Source organism: Oryctolagus cuniculus, chromosome 1 (genome assembly GCF_964237555.1).
Source record: "Oryctolagus cuniculus chromosome 1, mOryCun1.1, whole genome shotgun sequence".
Classification (NCBI taxonomy): Eukaryota; Metazoa; Chordata; class Mammalia; order Lagomorpha; family Leporidae; genus Oryctolagus; species Oryctolagus cuniculus.
The window spans coordinates 31,828,044-31,848,134 of NC_091432.1; the positions used below are offsets into that span (position 1 = coordinate 31,828,044).

General features: G+C 54.3%; 1 protein-coding gene across 1 annotated transcript in view; it reads right to left on the reverse strand.

Annotated features, from left to right (window-relative positions):
- NAT10 (N-acetyltransferase 10) overlaps window positions 1–20,091 on the reverse strand; it is a 40,926-nt gene that overhangs the window by 2,152 nt on the left and 18,683 nt on the right. Inside the window, exons 12-28 of the mRNA XM_002709044.5 lie at window positions 19,091–19,227; window positions 14,505–14,629; window positions 13,923–14,073; window positions 13,569–13,665; window positions 12,695–12,811; window positions 11,215–11,316; window positions 11,046–11,120; window positions 10,455–10,571; window positions 9,609–9,742; window positions 9,080–9,128; window positions 5,519–5,615; window positions 5,331–5,441; window positions 4,186–4,358; window positions 3,600–3,719; window positions 3,188–3,286; window positions 2,328–2,401; window positions 1,386–1,469 (exon numbers count right to left, since the gene is read on the reverse strand). Of these exons, the coding sequence (XP_002709090.2) occupies window positions 1,386–1,469; window positions 2,328–2,401; window positions 3,188–3,286; window positions 3,600–3,719; window positions 4,186–4,358; window positions 5,331–5,441; window positions 5,519–5,615; window positions 9,080–9,128; window positions 9,609–9,742; window positions 10,455–10,571; window positions 11,046–11,120; window positions 11,215–11,316; window positions 12,695–12,811; window positions 13,569–13,665; window positions 13,923–14,073; window positions 14,505–14,629; window positions 19,091–19,227 (1,862 nt within the window). The remainder of the gene's footprint in view (window positions 1–1,385; window positions 1,470–2,327; window positions 2,402–3,187; window positions 3,287–3,599; window positions 3,720–4,185; window positions 4,359–5,330; window positions 5,442–5,518; window positions 5,616–9,079; window positions 9,129–9,608; window positions 9,743–10,454; window positions 10,572–11,045; window positions 11,121–11,214; window positions 11,317–12,694; window positions 12,812–13,568; window positions 13,666–13,922; window positions 14,074–14,504; window positions 14,630–19,090; window positions 19,228–20,091) is intronic.

Here is a 20,091-nt window from a genome sequence, read left to right on the forward strand (position 1 = left end):
CCCCACCAAGCTCCAAGCCAGTTGCGCAAGCCTTTATCTCCAGAGGCCTTGCTCTATTCCCAAGGCAAACGCTGACGAAGGCTGCAGCCCGGCAACCGTGTCTACCCACAATGCACTACTCTGCCGATAGGAAGCTGGGAGTGAAGGCTCAGAGAGTGGTGTAGGGACTCCCGGGGTCCCCAGGACCCTTGAGTGGTCCGCAAGCCCAGAGCTGTCTGGTGACACTACTAACATGCTAATTGCCAGAGCTGTCTGGTGATACTACTAACACATTATTTGCCTTTTTTACTTTCATCCTCTCAGGATGTTTGGTTTTCCGGGGAGTAGGAGATGGGATTAAACAATGGCGTACGTGAGGAAGCAGATGGGAGAATCCGGCTGCTTTCTATTACACCAGACAGATCTGCAAAAGCGTAAGCGTGAAGCGATGCCACTCTAGCTCTTTTTTTTTCTCCCTGACACTGTTAGGAAGAGAACTTTCACAGCACCAAAGTACTCTAGGGAGTCCACTGCTAACGCTGAATGAATAAACGCTATTAAGAGTTCCCGTGTGAGCGATCCAGATTGACGTGATCCACATAAACCCAAGTCCTCCAAGGTCTCTTTAAGACAAAGACTCACAATTTTGAGAACTGGGCCAGTGCCGCGGCTCAATAGGCTAATACTCCACCTAGCAGCGCCGGCATACCGGGTTCTAGTCCCGGTCGGGGCGCTGGATTCTGTCCTGGTTGCCCCTCTTCCAGGCCAGCTCTCTGCTGTGGCCCGGGAGTGCAGCGGAGGATGGCCCAAGTGCTTGGGCCCTGCACCCCATGGGAGACCAGGAGAAGCACCTGACTCCTGCCTTCGGTTCAGCGCGGTGCGCTGGCCGCAGCACGCCGGCCGTGACGGCCATTGGAGGGTGAACCAACGGCAAAAAGGAAGACCTTTCTCTCTGTGTCTCTTTCTCACTATCCACTCTGCCTGTCAAAAAAAAAAAAAGAGAGAGAGAGAACAACTGGCTTGAAGGAAGGACAGGGCAGCGGTGAACACTCGGGCTCACCAGGGACGGACCTGGTCCCGACTCCGGCCCTGACCCTCAGCCGCTCTGTGCTCCCCGGGAAGGTGATGGCCCCCACCTTCGAGGTGAGCCAGTGAGGTGCCCGTCTTCGCAGCCCCTGCACTGTCCTCTCCAGTCCGTCTGTCTCCCCACCAGACCTGGGGCCCCGGGGTCGGGGAGAGGGGCAGGCAAACACAGTGAGGAGCCCCAGCCTCAAGATGCCCCACCTGACCTCCCAGAGACATGCGATCAAGGTGGCGGCAGCCAGGGCGTTCTTGAGCAAACAGCAAACCAAGGCTTCTGCGCCAACCTCCCACGGGCAGCAGGGGTCCCGGAGAAGGCCCCTCACCTCTTGAGGCTCACGATCGAGGCGTTCTGGCCGGCTTTGTTCAAAACCTCGTTCCACTCCTCGTCGTCGCCGCGGATGACGTACCTGGAAAGGAAGGCACAGTCAGAGCTGGCTCGAGAGCAGAGGGGACCCGCGCTGCGAAAGCCAGGCCGAGCCGCGTCAGCCCTCAACAGGAGGGCAGTGCTGAGACACACGTGGCTTGGCTCCACCGGACAGAAGCATCCGGGAGCGGGAATGCCAGGCCTGTTCCGGGGGCAGCCCACCCGGCTTCTCGCGTGCACTCAGTCACTGCCCGCCCCAGAAACCTCCAGGCCACTCTCCCTCCAACTTCCTCACTCCCACCTCCAGGCTTCTGCCCCTGTGCCTCTCCCCCTCTCTGCCCTGCCTCGACTCTCTGGGTCTAGCAGTCCCAGTGAGTCAAGGTTTTTATGTCCCAAAGCTGAGAGCAGAAGCTGGAGCTCGACGCCCTGACGGGACTCCTGGCCATGTCCACCTCACATGTCCAAAGCCACCATCACTTCTGGCTTGGCAACAGGACAACGGGCACTAAGCACCACAGGACAGCTCCAGAGTTACCCACACACAGCAACCCACGGGGTGGGGAAAACACCGCCACAGTGCAAACTCAGAAGGTTCTAGAACAAGTTCTTTTTCTTTTAGACAGAATTCCGTCTCCAAACTTCACATGCAGAACATGACCATTAAGATGGATGCGCATGCGCCAGCTTCTCTCTGCCCAAAGGGTGCTCTGAGGTGGCAGCTCCCCAGGGAGCCCCGGGGAACCCAGACGACCCACATCTGCAAAGGCCAAGCGGCAGAGGTGGTCTGGGGAACCAAATCCTCCACGACCCCACAGAAAGGCTGCCAGGGCGCTGCATGTAGATTCCAAGCACCCTGCTTGCGAGAGCCCAAAAGCTACGCGAAGCGCCGGCTCCGCCTTACTCGGAGAGGTCCATGTGCTTCAGCTTCCCCACTTCCTTCCGGTGCTTCTCCTGGAACTCCTTTGCGGCTTCATCCTGGGGTCAAAGAGCAGAGAGGAGGTGAGAGGCGAGGGGGGGCGGAGCAGGAGCCAAGACCCTTTCTCTGCAGTGTACCCTAAGGCCCACCTAGGCACTCTGCTATACTCCAGGACACCAGGGTACTTCACACAGCCCTCGCAGATGGAGTTCAAAGTTACGCTTATTTTGGTGCAAAACAGTTTTGAAATCCACGTGTAGCTTTTCTTCTCAGGCAGCTATGACCTTTTCTCCACGAGCTTTTTGAAGACCCTGCATTTATGCACTTGGGGACTTCGTGTGGCAAAGCAGGTTAAGCCGCTGCCTGCAGCTCGGCATCCTGTTTGAGTCCCAGTTGCTCCACTTCCGATCAAGCTCCCTGCTAACGCACCTGAGAAAGCAGCAGAGGATGGCCCAAGTACGTGGGCCCCTGCACCCACGTGGGAGACCCAGAAGCAGCTCCTGGCTCCTGGCTTCAGCTGGCTCATCTCCGGCCCTTGTGGCCATCTGGGGAGTGAACTAGCAGATGGGAGACCTCTGTCTCTCACTCTAACTGCCTTTCAAATAAATAAAATTTCTTTAAAAAAAAATTAAGCACTTAAAAAGTTAGGAAGAAGGACAAATACCAGGTTCCTGCACTCACACTCAGCAAGGCTGCACGGGCAGGGAGGTGCAGAGAACAGACCCTCGGGGGGACTGGCACCAACGGACCAGCACTGCGCTGGGTGAACACAGAGGACGCTTGGCCCCCAAAAGCCAGCGGTGCTGAGGAAACCCGGGGCCCAGGGGCCTTCGGCAGAGACCTACCAGGTCGTCACTCAGAGTCTTCATCGTGGGCTCCATGACCACATCCTTCACGGCCACCATCTGCTCCTCAATGGCCTTTTCCTGCACGTCATTGAATAGCTACGAAAGACAACGGCGAGAGATGAAGGAGCAGCGGGGCCGGTCACCAGGGTGGCCAGGGCCCAAGGGAGCTGGGCATTTCCAGGACAAGGCAGTGCTCTCCAGAGCTGAACTCAGACCCGGCACACATCGGATCCCTGTCTGTGCACAGAACTTTGCAGGTACTGTGGGTGTGTTAGTGTGTATACCTGCATATGTGTGCATGCGTGTATGCGTGTACAGGCACCACGTGAAGATCTGTGGCAAACACAGTGAACTGCTGACACCCGTCCGGGAGCAGGTCAGCCATGTCGCCCGAAGACGCCGAGCTCACCTTCACGACCTTGCGGATGACGCGGTTGAACAGTCCCATGAGCTGGCCCGAGGGCAGCTCGATCTCCTTCTCCAGCTGCTCCACGGACTTATGCTGCAGGCCAATCCCCAGGAGAAGAGCCTGCAGGGTGGGAAAGCTGCTGCGGCGGCCCCGGGGTAGGCCCCTCCCCGCTAAGATGGCCCTGAGCACCAGAGCTGCCCTCTTTTGGCCAGAGCTACCTGGTACAAAGACAGGCTGGCAGCGCCTACCCTGCCATCTGCACCTCCATCCTGTTGCTGAAACCACTGAGCAACGCTCCTTCCTCCCGGAGTCCCCAGCCCAGCCTGTACTCCCTGACAGACACCTGCTTCACAACCACACTAAGAGCTCAGGCACCGTGGGGGATGGGGGGAGACAGGTTCAAACTGCAGCCCACCCACTCGCCCACAGCACGGCTGGGCGTGCTCCTCGGCGTCGGAGCCCAGGTTTGTCCAACGAGGAGATGGCTACCACGTCATAGCGCCCAACCGAAAACCCAGCAAATGAACACCTCCACCGTCCTTGCTTACCCCCCACTGCCCCCACCCCCAAACAGCAGGCAACCTACTGACTGGGCAGCAGACAGGGCCAGGTCCCCCAGCTGGTTCAGGAAATACAGGCGGGAGATGGCCGGGATCATGTCCATGATGAGGTGATAGTCTACCATGTTCCGCGAGTACATCTCCAGCCGCTTCAGGTCGTAGGGGAGGAAGAACGTATCCAGCTCCTCCCGGCTAAGGGCTGCACACAAGACAGCCACGTGGGTCAGGTCTACCCGAGGCCATCGCAGGGCCTGACGGGATTCGCCCCGACAACAGAGGCCATCTGCAGGCGCCTGGCCACTAACCCAAGCCAATCCTGAGCTGGCAGCACGCCCAGCGGAGGCAGCTCCAGGACTGGAGGGCACCTGGCTGTGACCCCAGCTCGGAGTTCCTACGCCAACCCGCCAGACCAAGGAAAGGCTCCTCGGGCCTGCAGGCGAGAGGGACACATTTGTTGCTCGTTCTGTCACTTCTTAGGATCCAGCTTCCCAGGAAGTGTGGATGCTCTGCCAGCCCCAGCTTGAGGAACACAGACTGTTCCATGGAAATATAATTGGCAAGAAAGTATCCACACACACACACACACACATATATACAGTGAGGGTACTTAGACAAGCTCCTGGAAGAGTCATACCGAAAGAAAAAAATTGGCATGGGTTCAAAAGTTTTGCACCAAAATAATCGACTCCCAATTCCATCTTTCCACAAGCTGGCTGAAGTTCTCTCATGCATATATGCATACCTACATGTATAAAAATAACAGGCAACAAAAACACAGCTACTACTAATGATCCCTCACACATTCTGTTCATTTTCACATTCCACAGCCTCCTAGGATTTATTTACGCACACAAGCACTCACGCACCGGGCCAGAGAAGGCAGAGCCCATGGGACTGCCCTCTTGCCCAGTGCACGGGCAGCCTGAGCTATTCCCAGGTCACAGGACTCAAGCCAGGTTCCACCGTGACCAACTGCATGAACTTGACGCTGCTGTCAAGCCACATCCCCAAAGTTCTGTCACAGGGTACAGGATGGCGGGGTGCTCAGCGGGTGACTGACAAGGCGCAGGCCTCGCGCCCTGGGCCAGGGCTCTCCCCAGGACACCACGCCTGCCTCCCTCCTTTCACACAACCAAGCCACCAGCAGCCCTCCCCCAACTGCCCAGCTCACCTGGCTGGGCCGGCTTCCCCGCGTGCCGGTTCTGAATGATGTTCAGGGCCAGGGGAGGGGAGAAGGTGCTGAACTGGTAGGAGAGCAAGGCCAGGAACCGCCTTCGGAAATCTGCGGGGCACACAACGGGCAGAGTGAGCGTCTGGAGACCCCCGTCAGCCGGCCATCCCCCTCTGCTCTGCGTTCACCTTTCCAAAAGGCCGCAAGCCAGGCTCCCCGCTCGGCCTCATCCTCGTCGGTCAGCGTCTTCAGCATGATGCACGAGTGTTCTCCAGTCAGGTCATTCTGGGGAACACACACTCCCAATTGGCATCAAGAACCCACTCTTTTAAGGAATATTTATCTTCATCTACTTGAGAGACAGAGTGACATGATGGTGGGGAGGAGAAAGACAGATCTTCCCTCTGCTGGGTCACTCCCCAAATGGCCACAACAGCCAGGGCTGGGCCAGGCCAAGGCCAGGAGCCAGGGACTCCATCTTGGTCTCCCACATGGTGGGTGGGAGCCCAAGCACTTGGGCTATCGTCTGCTGCCTCTCACGATGCATTAGCAAGAAGTTGGACTGGAAGTAGGGGTGCCAGGACTCAAGCCGGCAATCCAACACAGGACGCGGGCATCACGAGCAGCGACTTCATCCACGCCGTACAATACCTGCCCCTAAGACCCTCTTTTTGGAATGACCAGCACTGGTCAAGGGCAAGCATGCAAAGAAGGAAGGTGTAGTGCTCCTCGCGCTCCCCTTCTTGCCCCGCACAGAGGCCCCCTCTTGCAGCAGAGCCCTCGCCAGCACGTCGTCCCATCACCTCAGCTCACACACAGCATCTTCAAAGATCGCCGACCTGCACCTTCCTGAACAGTGCATGCAGATGGAGCAGACTGCTCAGACCTTTAGGTCTCATTTCTGCTCTGACCCACAGAAGCCAGCCACTTGCTCCTTTTAAGTCATGGGAATTTAAACTTGGGGCCAGCACCGTGACACAGCAGGTTAAGCTGCCGCCTGTGTTGCCAGCATCTCATATGAGGGCCAGTTCCAGTCCCAGCTGCTCTACTTCTTTTATTTATTTATTTATTTATTTGACAGGCAGAGTGGACAGTAAGAGAGAGAGAGACAGAGAGAAAGGTCTTCCTTTGCCGTTGGTTCACCCTCCAATGGCCGCCGCGGCCAGCGCACTGCAGCCAGCACATCGCCCTGATCCGAAGCCAGGAGCCAGGTACTTCTCCTGGTCTCCCATGGGGTGCAGGGCCCAAGCACTTGGGCCATCCTCCACTGCACTCCCGGGCCATAGCAGAGAGCTGGCCTGGAAGAAGGGAAACCGGGACAGAATCTGGCACCTCGACCGGGACTAGAACCCGGTGTGCTGGCGCCGCAGGCGGAGGATTAGCCTAGTAAGCCGCAGCGTGGCACTGCTCTACTTCTGTTCCAGCTCCACTGCTAACATGCCTACTAGCACCTGGGCCCCTGCAACCACGTGAGACACCCAGCTTTGGCCTGGCCCAGCCCTGGGCATTGTGGCCATTCGGGGAGTGAACCAGGGGATGCAAGAGTGGAAGATTTTGGGGCCGAGGCTGTGCTGTAGTAGGTTAAGCCTCCACCTGTGGGCCCCAACATCCTTTATGGGCACCAGTTTGAGTCCCAGCTGCTCCACTTCCAATCCAGCCCTCTGCTGATGGCCTGGAAAAGCAGTGGAAGATGGTCCAAGTCCTTGGGCCCCTGCACTCACATGGGGGACCTGGAGGAAGTTCCTGGCTCCTGGCTTTAGATTGGCCCAGCTCCAGCCACTGTGGCCATTTGAGGAGTGAACCAGCAGATGCAAGACCTTTCTATCTCTTCCTCTGTAACTCTGCCTCTCAAATAAATGGATAAATCTTAAAAAAAAAAAAAAAGAAGAAGAAGAATTAAAGAAAAAAGAATGGAAGATTTTGCTCTCTCTGCCTTCCAAATAAGTTTTTTAAACTCCACATGATCCAGTCAATATGTTTGGTGCCAAACAGTAGACACCCTACAGCCAAAACCCAGAGCTCCCACGCCGGTAGCCAGCTTGCAAACACAGACTGCTCGAGTGCTAAAACAGTAATTACGAGCACACTGGTATCTTCATTCTCAACTACCCGACAATGAAGTACCACAGTATGAAAGTACGTGGGGGACTTCACTGGCGGGCATTCCACATCAGAAACAAGACGCACACAGCACAGTCCGCAGGGATGTGCCATCGTCCATGTGGGCGCTCACATCTCCACACCCCCCCGGCAGTAGGCAGCTAGACTTATACTCCAGCCCCGAGCCAGTGCACTGACAAGGACCCAATCTTTCTACAGGCCATGCACACGTGCACGGAAGCAGCCACACACTCAGGATCTCAACCAGGCCCACTTTAAATCCTCTAATGGGCACCTGACCCTGACCTCGGCCACTGGACACTCCTCCCCTCCCTGGAAAAGCAGAAGAGGTCAGAGGGAGCCGTCTTCATCCTCCCAGCACCAAAGCAGAGGCTGACCGACACCTCACTAGCCCACACTCTTCGCCCTCCCTCTGGCTACGAAGGAAGGGGTGGGCCCTCACCTCCTGAGCCCTGCATCCCACTCCCACCCTCCAGGCCTGCACCCCTGCACTCGGCCTCCCTCACCTACAGTCTCTCGGACAGTCTCCATAGGATCACACATGGCAGCAAGCAAACACTAGAATCGCCCACCCATCTCATTCACTCCTCTGCTCCCTTTTGCTACGTGAAGCGATCCCTGTTCCCGTTCGATTCCCTCCCTTCCTGTTCTCCCCAAGCAGAGCGGGCCCTCACCACGCCAACACGTTCATTCAGATCACCAGTGCCGGCCAACCCAGTAGTGGGCAACTCTCGGTCCTGTCCAGACTCGCTCCCTGAACGGCGACCGTCTCCTCTCCCTGAGACACTTCTGAACCCCATCGTGGGCATCGCTCCCCTCTCCCTCACATCAAGGCTGCTCTTTCTCAGTCCCCTGGCTGTCAGTCCTCAGTCCTCTGATGTTCAAGTCCAAGGACTCAACCTCTTCTGCTTTCAACAGCTTCAAAAGTGTCTCCACTCACTGCGTACAAAGTTACTGAGCGCATGCCGTGTACCAGATGCTACTCAGGTGCAGGGGGACAGCAGGGAACAGAACACCCAGTCCTGCTGGAGCAGACTCTGCTGAGTATGCTGGCGACTCCAGCCCCTGCCTCTTCCTTTAACTCCAAACTCCTGCGCCCCGGGTCTGGCTCCAACTTGAAGGGCTCCCTGGGCAGTCGTGTGACCTGTGCCTGGTTCTCAGCACAGCACAGAAGCACAGAACACTGAGGATTTCCTGTGTTCCCTCTACCACCAAAAATCAGCTTCAGAGCTTGTCCTACTTGTTCACCGCCTGGTTTCCTCAATTTAAATGATCCAGTAGTCATGACCTCTCACCTTCCCTCAGGAACCCTCGGCACCCCCCTCATTCACCCCTTTGCTTTTTAAACAAATTCAAGGAACCCAGATGACACATTCCAGAATCAAATGACCACGTCCATGTACACCTCTGCCACTTTCTTATCAAACACCAAGCCAGCTCCGCCTCATATAACACAGAATAAAGTGTGACTGCAGCCTTTCAGGGACAATGGCCATCTTGGTGGCCATCACAGTAACCTTCAGAGCCTCAGAGCACAGTGGCTGCAAGGCACCAGGGCTCCAGGCGAGGCCAGGCCCATCACTAACAGTAACCACAGAGCTAAACACTCCGCCTGATGTCTCACTCACCGGGGTCTGTCTCAGGTAAACAGGAACAAACCCAGCCCGTTTCCAGAACCTGCAAAGAGACAATGAGAATGTATCACGCTGGGACCAGTGCAGCGACACAGCAGGTAAAGCCGCAACCTGCGATGCCAGCATCCCTTATTGGGAGCCGGTTGGAGTCTTGGCAGCTCTGCTTCCTATACAGCTCCCTGCTAACGTGCCTGGAAAAGCAGCAGAGGATGGCCCAGGGTCTTGGGGCCCTACAGCCAGGTGGGAGATCCGAAGAGGCTCCTGGCCATTTGGGAAACAGACCAGCGGATAGAAGATCTCTAACTGTGCCTTTCAGATAAATAAATCTTCAAAGAGAGAGAGAGGGAAAGGGAATCTAGCACCATGTGTCCTCTGGGGAGTAGCTGAGTGGCGAAGCCAGGCAAGGAGAGCCCACATACAACCAAGGCCGATGCTGGCTCGCAGTGGATACCCAGCTCGCAGCTTGCTCCTTTCTCAGCGCCAAGGAGGAGCAGCGCCAGGGAACCAAGGCAGGCACACTTACTTGAGGAGCCGGGGTGTCAGGCCATAGGACACACCCAGGTAGTCCAGGCGCTCAGCAGGCCTCTCGTTCAGCTTGAGGAGTAGAGGCGGCAGGTCTTTCCGAGGAGTGACGACCTCTTCCAACAGGCTGACAGCCTGGGGAGATGGTGGGGAGAATACTGCCCACTTAGCAGAGGGATGCCGGTCAGTGGCACTGTGAAGCACCCCAGCCACAGCAGGCTCGGGACTCGACACCCATGCGATCACCCATGAGCCCAGTGATCATTCCCCAGGAAACCAAAACGCCCAAACTCTGAGCCCAACATGCAGAGAAATGGCCAGAGGGTTCAGCAATGCCGAAGGGACAGGGGTAGGGTTCTAGAGGTCCAGCATGGGCTCCCGGCTCTGTCACCCAACTGCCCCAGGACTTTGGCAGGTGACAAACTCTGGGCCTGAAACTCAATGAAAGCTCCTTCCCCGTCACCCCATGAAAATCCATGAATGTGTGTGAAAGCTGTCCGTGCTGGGAGCCTTAATCACTATCAACGAAAGACACCGTCCCACCATCTGGGGGTGGTCCTGAAGAGGGGGCTGCACAGCAAGGGTTCTTAGACTTCAACTGCAGTAGGGCCCCCTGGGGAGCTCATTAAGCCAGATTCCTAGGGTTTCTCATTCTGTAGGTTTGGGGTGGGGCTGAGAACTGGCAAATGGCCAGGCGATGCTGGTCTGAGGACCTCAACAGAAGCACTGGCCTGGAGAGCGCAGCAGCTGCCGCAGAACCAGAGCGGAGTCCGGACCTCTGCACAGTCCTCCCTGCTGCTCCCGAACACCCCGAACCAGCACCGCCATCCCACCCGAACATGCTCACCTCGCTGTTCACGGTGTGAATCTCCTGGGATGTCTCCAGGACCTTTTCCTCCAGACAAGGGAACCTGCCTTCGTAGTACATCTGCAGCAGCTGCAGCGCTCGGCTGCCGTAGCCCATCTGTAAGCACCCACAAACGGGGAAGGGTGCGAGACGTTCTCAGTCTGTCTGAGCCATGTGCACTCCCCGCCCCGAGCAGGAGAGCCTTCATCCCGGTCACACTGCACTTGGCAGCCAGGGCCACAGAAACCCCTCCACAGGCTGGTGGAGGCTCTGGAGACCGGAAGTGGTGTGGCCGTGCTCCCGACCTGGCCTAGCCCATGGAGAACAGCCCGTGTGCCACCGTGGGGATGGCGGCTGGCTGTGCTTTCCGGTCCCCACACAAATCCCAGAGGGGGACTGTTTCCTTCCGGGCAACAGAAGGCGATCACAGGAAGATGGAGCACCCACTATCAGCCTGGCCACCCTCCCTCCCTGAACCTGACCAACAGAACAGCCTGCAACTCTACTTGCTTCTGGACCAGCACATCTGCCCTAAAGAGCCACACAACTGCAGCTGGCAGCACACAGATTTGAGGTGGGAGGACACGTTACCCCTTGATAATCCGGGTGAACAGCGATGCGAACGACCCGACCACCAGAAAGGCCGCCGAAGTCCGGATCCTGAAACTGTGCGAGACACAAGCCAGTTAACTCAGCCACACCCAGGTCCCCCCATCCCCCCCCAGCTTCACCCACACATGGGCCGGGGAAAGCCCATCACCTGCTCAGACACTGTCCACGGAATCAGGTCCCCCGAGGCCTTCTTGCCTCGAGACAGGCTGTTCAAGATGGACTGGCGAGAAATCTCCCCCTCAAGGCACACCTGTGGGGAAGCAGGCCCACCAAGCTCCACATCGGAATCCACTCATGAAACACCAGCACTTTCAGTGTTTCCGACTAGGTCGGCTATTTCCACCCCCAGCTGTAACTCTGAAACCAACTGAATCACTTCTTATAGATGCTTCACGGCTGTTTTCGTAACAAGGCTGAACACTAACCCCTGCCTGCCCACAGAAAAATAAATCTTCTCAGAAGACGGTTCCATGCAAGTGGTGCACATGCATGTGTAGACATGGGGTGCTCACACGGCTCTGCACACAACAATGCAAATTCAAGAAACTCACCTGTCTAATACAAGAATGGTTACACACAGGTTTGGGTACATGCACGTAAGAAATACTACACAGCTTTGAAAAATTACATAGCTCACGACTATTTAATGCACTGCCTTTGAAAAGCGGACTACTTGGGACGGCTTGGGATGGTTACATCCCATATAGAAGTGTCTGTGTTGAAGTCCCAGATCCCTTTTTTAAATATTTATTTAGTTGAAAGGGAGAGGTAGAGGCCAAGAAAGAGAAGTCTTCCATCTGCTGGTTCACTCCCCAAATGGAGCTGCGCTGATCCAAAGCCAGGAGCCAGGAGCCAGGAGCCTCATCCAGGTCTCCTATGTGGGTGCAAGGGCCCAAGGACTTGGGCCATCTTCCACCACTTTCCCAGGCCATAGCATAGAGCTGGATTGGAAGAGCAGCAGCTGGGACTCAAACCAGCACCTATATAAGATGCTGGCATTGCAGGCGGCAGTTTTACCTGCCACACCACAGCGCCGGCCCAGCTGGCTGCCAGTGCATGCCCCAAGAGGCAACAGGTGATGGCTCAAGTAGTTGGACTCCTGCCACCCATGTAACTAACCTGCGTTCTTGCTCTGGCCTGGTCTAGTCACAGCTGAAGCATGCATTTGGGGAATAAAAGCAGATGGCAATCTGTGTCTGTCTCATTGTCTCTGCTTTTCAAATAAAATTTAAAAAAATTTTAAAGACGATTAAATACTGTGACTGTAATTTTATGAAAAAGAAAATGACACAGATACATGCAGGCCAGATGTTAAAAACACTTTTCCCTCCAATCTGCAGGCTTTGATTTTACAAGTGCCAGGTGTTGCTTGTGTAATAAAGCAGGGGAAACAAACAAGTTCTGCTCAGGGAAGAAGCTGTAATACCGGTGGCCAGCCCTGGCTCTTCCCCACCGTGAACCACGGACTCTGGTTTCCGGTGGTAGTGGCTTCCTCTACTGCACCCTGACTGCCCACCTCCACAGACCCGGCCACGCGGCTCCTGCCTAGGACTTGAAAGCATCCCCTCTCATGTTGACGCACACGTGCTTCCCCAGTCAGGGTCCCACGGCCGCCTCTGCTCCCGTACCTGGATGACGGCAAGTACTTCGGGAAGGGCATTCTGGGTGGGGGGCACAGGAGGCAGAAGGCAGAAGAGATGGTGAGCAGGTGCATCCGAAAGCATCTGGAGGTCATTGGGAGAGTTCTGTAGGGTACAACACAGGTCAGCGAGGCTGGGTTTGCAATCACAGGTGACGGGGCCCTGCCTTCCCCACGGCCGAGGCAGGACTGGGATCTAGTGAAGCCTGAGGTGCCTCACAAAGGCTCAGGCAGCACTGGGGTTCAGACACTGGCTGCCACCCAGGTGCACGGCTACACAGAACCACGCTTGTGTGGCGGAGGTGAACGTTCCCAGGTAAGAGGCTGCTACTTCCGGAGAAGCCATCACCCCCTCCAACCCCGACTCCTGGAACTTTCCGCTAAAGGCCGTTCACAAAACGCCACCTACATCCTCAGAAAGTATCCTTTCCCACTGCCCTTTAGTCTGTAAGGTCTCAGGCCGTCCAAGGCCTCAGTCTCACTCTCAGAGATGGCTCAGCAGCTGGCCTCAGAGCGACAGCACCGCCAGCCTACGACAGTGACGGCACTGAGGCCTGGGAATCTTGCAGGCAGACCAACAGCGGGTCTTCAGAAGAGGCGAGGCTGTCTGCCCTCGCTGGCCACCCCAGCTGGAGCTACCTGCCAGACTCCACATTCCACCGGCACAGCTGCGAGCCCTCCAGGCCCGCCCACCGCAGCAACCACAACCCCTCCAGCTGCATCGCCGGATCCTGCGGAGGTCGGGGCACGGAAGTCCATGCCGGCAGCACGGTCACCGGAGCCACCGGTCATAAAGCATGGGAGAAGCTGAGAAAAAGAGGGCAGCCAAGTGCTGTAACTCCGCAGAGGGCTAGCTGCATTACCTTGTAGTGGGAAGCCACGTAGAGAGCCATGAGCCGCTGAAGGAAAACCTCGGAGGCCTTGTGGTAGCAGAAGAGGGTATCTCTGTTGACATAGTAGCTGTGTCTGGAGTTAAGCAACTACACCATATGCAACAAACCAGAGCACCCCACACAGGCCACCCCAGGAGGACAAGGGCTTGCTCGGCCTGGGAGGAGGAACCCAGGGTACTGAGCAGAAACACGGCGTTAGGGGGACAACTGCTCGACTTTCCCCTGTGCCTCACGCAACGTCCTGTGGAACCAAGGGTGGAAGCCCTTTTCCTTTGAACCTCAGCACCCCCTCGCCCATTCCCAGCGCAACCCAGAGGAGGATACAGCTCACAGGCCTCGGGCAAGGGGCAGCCCGAGATGATGCGTGTGATGTTGAGGCAGTCGAGGCACAGCAGGTCGTTGAGCCACTTCTCCACCGCGTCACCAGGGGCGTACCGGATGGACTCCTGCAGGGACACCTCATGCAAGGTGCGCGCTGCTCCCCATCAACCACACACATGACAAGAAACGGTCAGTAAACACAGACTTCTTAGGAGAGCAAGAAGGCTGTGCCACACCATCCTCGTCGCACAGTGCCCAGACACGTGCAGCTCAGAAGTTACACCGGGTTCAACTGTTTTGGGGACCTGCAACTCGGCCAGTGCCAAAGAGAGCTCCGAGTCAGAGCCACCTGTTCTGAGATGGGGACAGTTCAAGGTCTGATCACCCCAAGGCCCACGGCTGGCCCCATCTCTTCTCTGAACAGCCATCCAGTGACAAGTGAATCAGTTCTTAGGGGCTCAACCTCTCTGCCTTGTGCTGGGAAGGTTTGGTGCTGCCATGACGTCACAGGGGAGCAAGGATTCAGCAAGAATCCAAGGGGCCTCGCTGTGGACTGCAGGGCCCAGGGCAGGGTTCCCGGGGTACCTGATGCCAGCCTGGCCGTCGTTGTGGTCTTGTTCTCAGCCGTGGTGCTGACCTGGCTCTGGGCACTCTGCTGCCGGAGCTGCTGAATTAGCTTGAGGGACAGGGACCGGCCAGTTCCTTCATAGCTGTGAGAAAGTTGAAGGCAATCAGCCATGAGGCCTCCAGTCCACTCTCGGGACGGGGACAGAGCCACTTTCTGGAGCCTGCCGAGACACCTTCCGCTGTTCCCAGGGACAGCCATGCTCGCTGCTCCACCTTCAGTGCAGCGCACACACACACTCACTCACTCACGTCCATCTCATAGCCCTGGGGCCTAGACTCAATCTCGGGTCACCTACTCAGTACCTGCGGCTCTTGTAGCCCCATCCTTAAAAACAGATTCTTCTACCACCTTTCAGGACTATGACATGAAATAAAACTCTCAGGACTGAAAAGATGATTACGTAAAGCCCTCAGCAGACACTGCATAAATATTTCCTCTTTAGGGCCGGCACTGTGGCACAACAGATTAAAGCCCCAACCCGTGGCACCAGCGCCCTATATAGAAGCTGATTCGAGTCCCAGCTGTTCCACTGTTGATCCAGCTCCCTGCTAATGCACCCAGGAAAACAGCGGAGGATGCCCCATGTCCTTGGACCCCTGCACCCACATAGGAGACCCGGAAGAAGCTCCTGGCTCCTAGTTTCTGATCAGCTCTAGCCATTGCAGACATTTGAGGAGTGAACCAGCAGATGGAAGACCTCTCTGTCTCTACTTCTCTCTGTAATTCTTTCAAATAAATAAATCTTTAAAAAAAATACTTCTTAAACACTACTTTTAAAGGATGATCACAAAGTTGGAATTTTGAAGTATGTTACTCCCCCCATAACAAAGCTCTTCCCAAAAAATTCTATTTACTTCTTTAAAAACAAAATGCAAGAGTAAGCACAAGTAACAGAGCTTAAATTAAAACCTTTTGGTTTAAAGAACATTATGAAGAAAACAAAAGTTTTGTAAATCATGTATCTGATAAGGGAGTATATCTTGAACATATAAAGAACTCAATACAGTTCAACAGACAAATAATCCAATTAGAAAAGTGAGCAGAGAACCTAAATAATCCTCTAAAGAAGACATAAAATGACTAGTAAATCTGAAAAGATACCCAAGTTCATACTCATTAGAGAAATGCAAATGAAGCCTAGGAAATACCACTTCCCACTCACTAGAAAGATCATGATCAAAAAGACACACGAGTGTTTGAGAGGATGTGGAAAAACTGAATCTTCATACACTGATGTGGGAATGTAAAATGGCACGGCCATTCCAGTTTCCTGCTAATGCACACCCTGGGAGGCAGCAAGTGAAGGGTTCAAGTAGCAGGGTCTCCAACACCCACAGGAGACTGAGTTTCTGGCTCCTAGCTTCAGCTGCAGCCTGGACCAGCACTGGTCACCGCAGGTGTTTGGGAGTGAACCAATGGATGGGAGATCTGGCTTACCTCCCCATCCTTCTGTCTTTCAAATAAGACAGTTTTTAAAACACTGAGGCAGATAGGCATCTGGTACAATGATTAAAAGATCATGTGGGGAGGCCAACCTCCCACATCAAAGAGCCTGGTTTGAGTTCTGGCTCCACTTCCAATCCAGCTTCTGCTAACGTGCTAATGTGCACCCTGGGAGGCACCAGATGACGGTTCAAGTACCTGAATCCCTAGCAACTCCATGAGACACCCAGATTTGAGCTCCTGGCTTTGGTCTGATCCTCGCTGTTACAGGCATCTGGGCACTCAGACAGAAGATATCTCTATCTCTGCCTTTCAAATAAAATGAAAATATATAAAAAAAAATTTATGATTTACCTACTCATTTGAAAGGCAAGATGACCAAGAGAGGGCGGGGAAGACAGAGATCATCCACCTGGTGGCCTACTCCTCAAATGGCAACAACAGCCAGGTCTGGGCCAGACCAAGGCCAGAAGCCAGGAACTCCATCTGAGTCTCCCACGTGGGTGGCAGGAGCCCAAGTACTTTGGACCATCTTCTGCTTTCCCAGGCACATCAGCAAGTAGCTAGACAGGAAGCTGGGCAGCCAGGGCTCAAACTGGTGCTCCAATATGGGATGCCAGCGGGGCTGGCCATGAGGTGTAGCAGGTAAAGCCACCACCTGCAACATCAGCATCTCATTTCAACACCAGTTCGAGTCCTGGCTGCTCTACTTCTGATCCAGCTCCCTGCTGCTGGCCTGGGAAAGGCAGTGGAAGATGGCTCAAGAACTTGGGTCCCTGCCATCGACATGGAAGACTCACAAGAAGCTCCTGGTTGGAGCCGGTGCTGTGGCTAGCGGGTAAAGTCGCCGCCTGCAGTGCCAGCATCCCATATGGGCGCTGGTTCAAGTCCTCGCTGCTCCTCTTCCAATCCAGCTCTCTGCTGTGGCCTGGAAAAGCAGTACAGGATGGCCCAAGTCCTTGGGCCCCTGTACCCACATGGGAGACCTGGAAGAAGCTCCTGGCTCCAGATCAGCACAGTTCTGGCTGTTGCGGCCATTTGGGGAGTGAACTAGCAGACAGAAAACCTTTCTATCTCTCCCTTTCACTGTCTGTCACTCCACCTCTCAAATAAATTAAAAAATATATATAATTAACTAAGATGCGATTTCCATACAGAAATCTTTATAATGAGAAGATGTATATAACCAATTTCCAAACAGTTCATGGAGAATGGTTATGAGAAAACTACACACGAATTTCAAATATTTTTGTGCCAAAAATAATCTTTCAATTCTGTTTCCCACAAACTTTTTCAGATATTCATGTTTATTGACCTGGAAGATTTTCACAGTATATTGTTATATAACAAAACAACCTTTTGGCCGGCGCCATGGCTCACTAAGCTAATCCTCCGCCTGTGGTGCCAGCACCCCAGGTTCTAGTCCTGGTCGGGTCGCCGGATTCTGTCCCGATCGCTCTTCTTCCAGTCCAGCTCTCTGCTGCAGCCCAGGCGGGCAGTGGAGGATGGCCCAAGTGCTTGGGCTCCTGCACCTCCATGGGAGACCAGGAAGAAGCACCTGGCTCCTGGCTTCGGATCAGCGCAGCGCTGGCCATGACAGCCATTTGGGGGGTGAACCAATGGAAGGAAGACCTTTCTCTCTGTCTCTCTAACTCTGCCCCCCCCCCCAAAAAAAACACAACCTTTTAAATGATATGTTCTTTTTCCAGATGAAAACATAAAATAAATGCAGGGAAAATGTACACCAAAATTTTAGCAGAAGCTTTCTCTACATGTTTGGATTAAGATGGTTTTTCTTTTGTGGACTTAAATATTTTATTTTTATTTGAAAGGCAGAGTGACAGAGACCTTGATCTGCTATCATCTGGTTCACTCACCAAATGCCCATAAAGGTAGGAGCTGCCCCAGACCAAAGCCTGGAGCCAGGAACGCAATCCAGGTCTCCCACACAGATAATAGGAACACAATCACAGGAGCCATCACCGCTGCCTCCTGCAGTCTGCGTTAGCAGGAAGCTGGGGACAAGAACTGCAGTCTAGGGCCAGAGCCATGCGTAGTGGGTTAAGCCTCTGCCAGTGATGCTGGCATCCCATATGGACACAGGTTCAAGTCCCAGCTGCTCCACTTCTGATCCAGCTCTCAGCTGTAGCCTGGGAAAGCAGTGGAAGATGGCCCAAGTCCTTGGACCCCTGCACCTGCATGGGAGACCCGGAAGAAGCTCCTAGTCTTGGACTTGCCCAGCCCTAGTCGTTGTGGCCATTTGGGGAGTGAACCAGCAGATGAAGATCTTTCTTTCCTTCTCTAACTGTAATTCTGCTTCTCAAATAAATAAATCTCAAAAAAAAAAAAAAAAAAAAAACCTGGAGTCCAATATCGAACACAGAAACTTGATGTTGGACATGAATATGTTAACTGCCAAGCTAAATGCCTGCCGCAAGATGATTTTTCTTTGGCTTACTTGTTTTACACAATTTTTCCATAGCAAATATGAACTAAGTACTACAAACTTTTAAAAACATGACCACAGGACCAGTGCTATGGCATAGTAGGTTAATCCTCCACCTGCGGTGCTGGCATCCCATCCGGGCACCGGTTCAAGTCCCTGCTGCTCCTCTTCTGATCCAGCTCTCTGCTATGGCCTGGGAACGCAGCAGAGGATGGCTCAAGTGCTTGGGCCCCTGCACCCACTTGGGAAACCCAGAGGAAGCTCCTGGCTCCTGGCTTCAGATCATCCCAGCTCCAGCTGTTGTGGTCATTTAAGGAGTGAACCAGTGGTAGCGGATGGAAGACTTTTCTGTCTGTCTCTCTCCCACAGTCTGTAATTCTACCTCTCAAATAACTTTAAAAACGTGACCATGCCTGTAGTCAGGAAACACTAGGCTCTGAAATTCCTCAGTGTTAGGCTGCCTATTTAACATCAGACCAGAGGCAGGTTACAGTGTATCAAGAGGCCAGCTCCAGTCTGCAGAAGACCAGGGAAGGATGCAGCAGCCCCAAGGAGTCAGACTTAAGTTTCACAGGCCCAGGCCACGTTACTATGTACCACCTAATCTGTAAGGACTTTACAACGGGAGTAGGACTGCCACCCATGGTGCCTTACCCGTTGATGGTAGACGCCATGAAGACAAGGTAGGGGCCAAGCAGGCTCTTGACGAGGGGAAGGGGGATGGCGGCAGCTTCGTCAATCACAACAAGCTCAGCCTGGCCCAGTTTCACAGCATCTGCAGGATGTATATACTGTGGAGAGGGAAAATGTAGGTTATCAGCCTGGCCAGGTAATGCCCCATCTATGCTTTACCAACAACTCATCATCGGGGCTGCTGCTCCTTTCCATTTTCTCATGGCAAAGCAAGAACGGAACGGGCCTTGGGGCCAGCGTTGTGGCACAGTGAGTTAAGCAGCTGCCTGCAATGCTAGCATCCCAAAGAGGCACAGGTTCATGTCCTGGCTGCTCCGCTTCTGATCCAGCTCCCTGTTAATGTGCCTGGGAACACAGATGAAGAAGGCCCAAGTGCTTGAGTCCCTGCATCCACATGGGAGACCCACAGAAGGAGTTCCAGGCTCCTGGCTTTGGCTCGGCTCAGCCCCGGACATCATGGCCATTTGGGGAGTGAAACAGTGTATGAAAGATATCTCTCTCTCTGCATTTCAAATAAATCTTTAAAAAAATTTTTTAAAGTGGTTTAAAAGGGGCTGGCACTGTGGCTCACTTGGTTAATCCTCTACCTGGGGCACTGGTATCCCACATGGGCACCGGTTCTAGTCAGGAGACCGGGAAGAAGCACCTGGCTCCTGGCTCCCGATCGGTGCAGCTCTGGCCATTGCGGCTATTTGAAGAATGCACCAGTGGATGGAAGACCTTTCTCTGTCTCTCCCTTTTACTGTCTGAAACTCTACCTCTCAAATAAATAAATTAAAAAATCTTTAAAGAAAAAAAAAAGTGGTTTAAAAAAGGCCATGAGGAGGTATTTCATGGGAAGGACAATTAGCATAAACAAAGATGACCCCACCTCCCCAATCATCAGTGGACCACTGAAGACTAGGAGACACCATTTCACTTAAAGACAGGCAAAACCATCACAGCTGTACAACAGTGCTGGA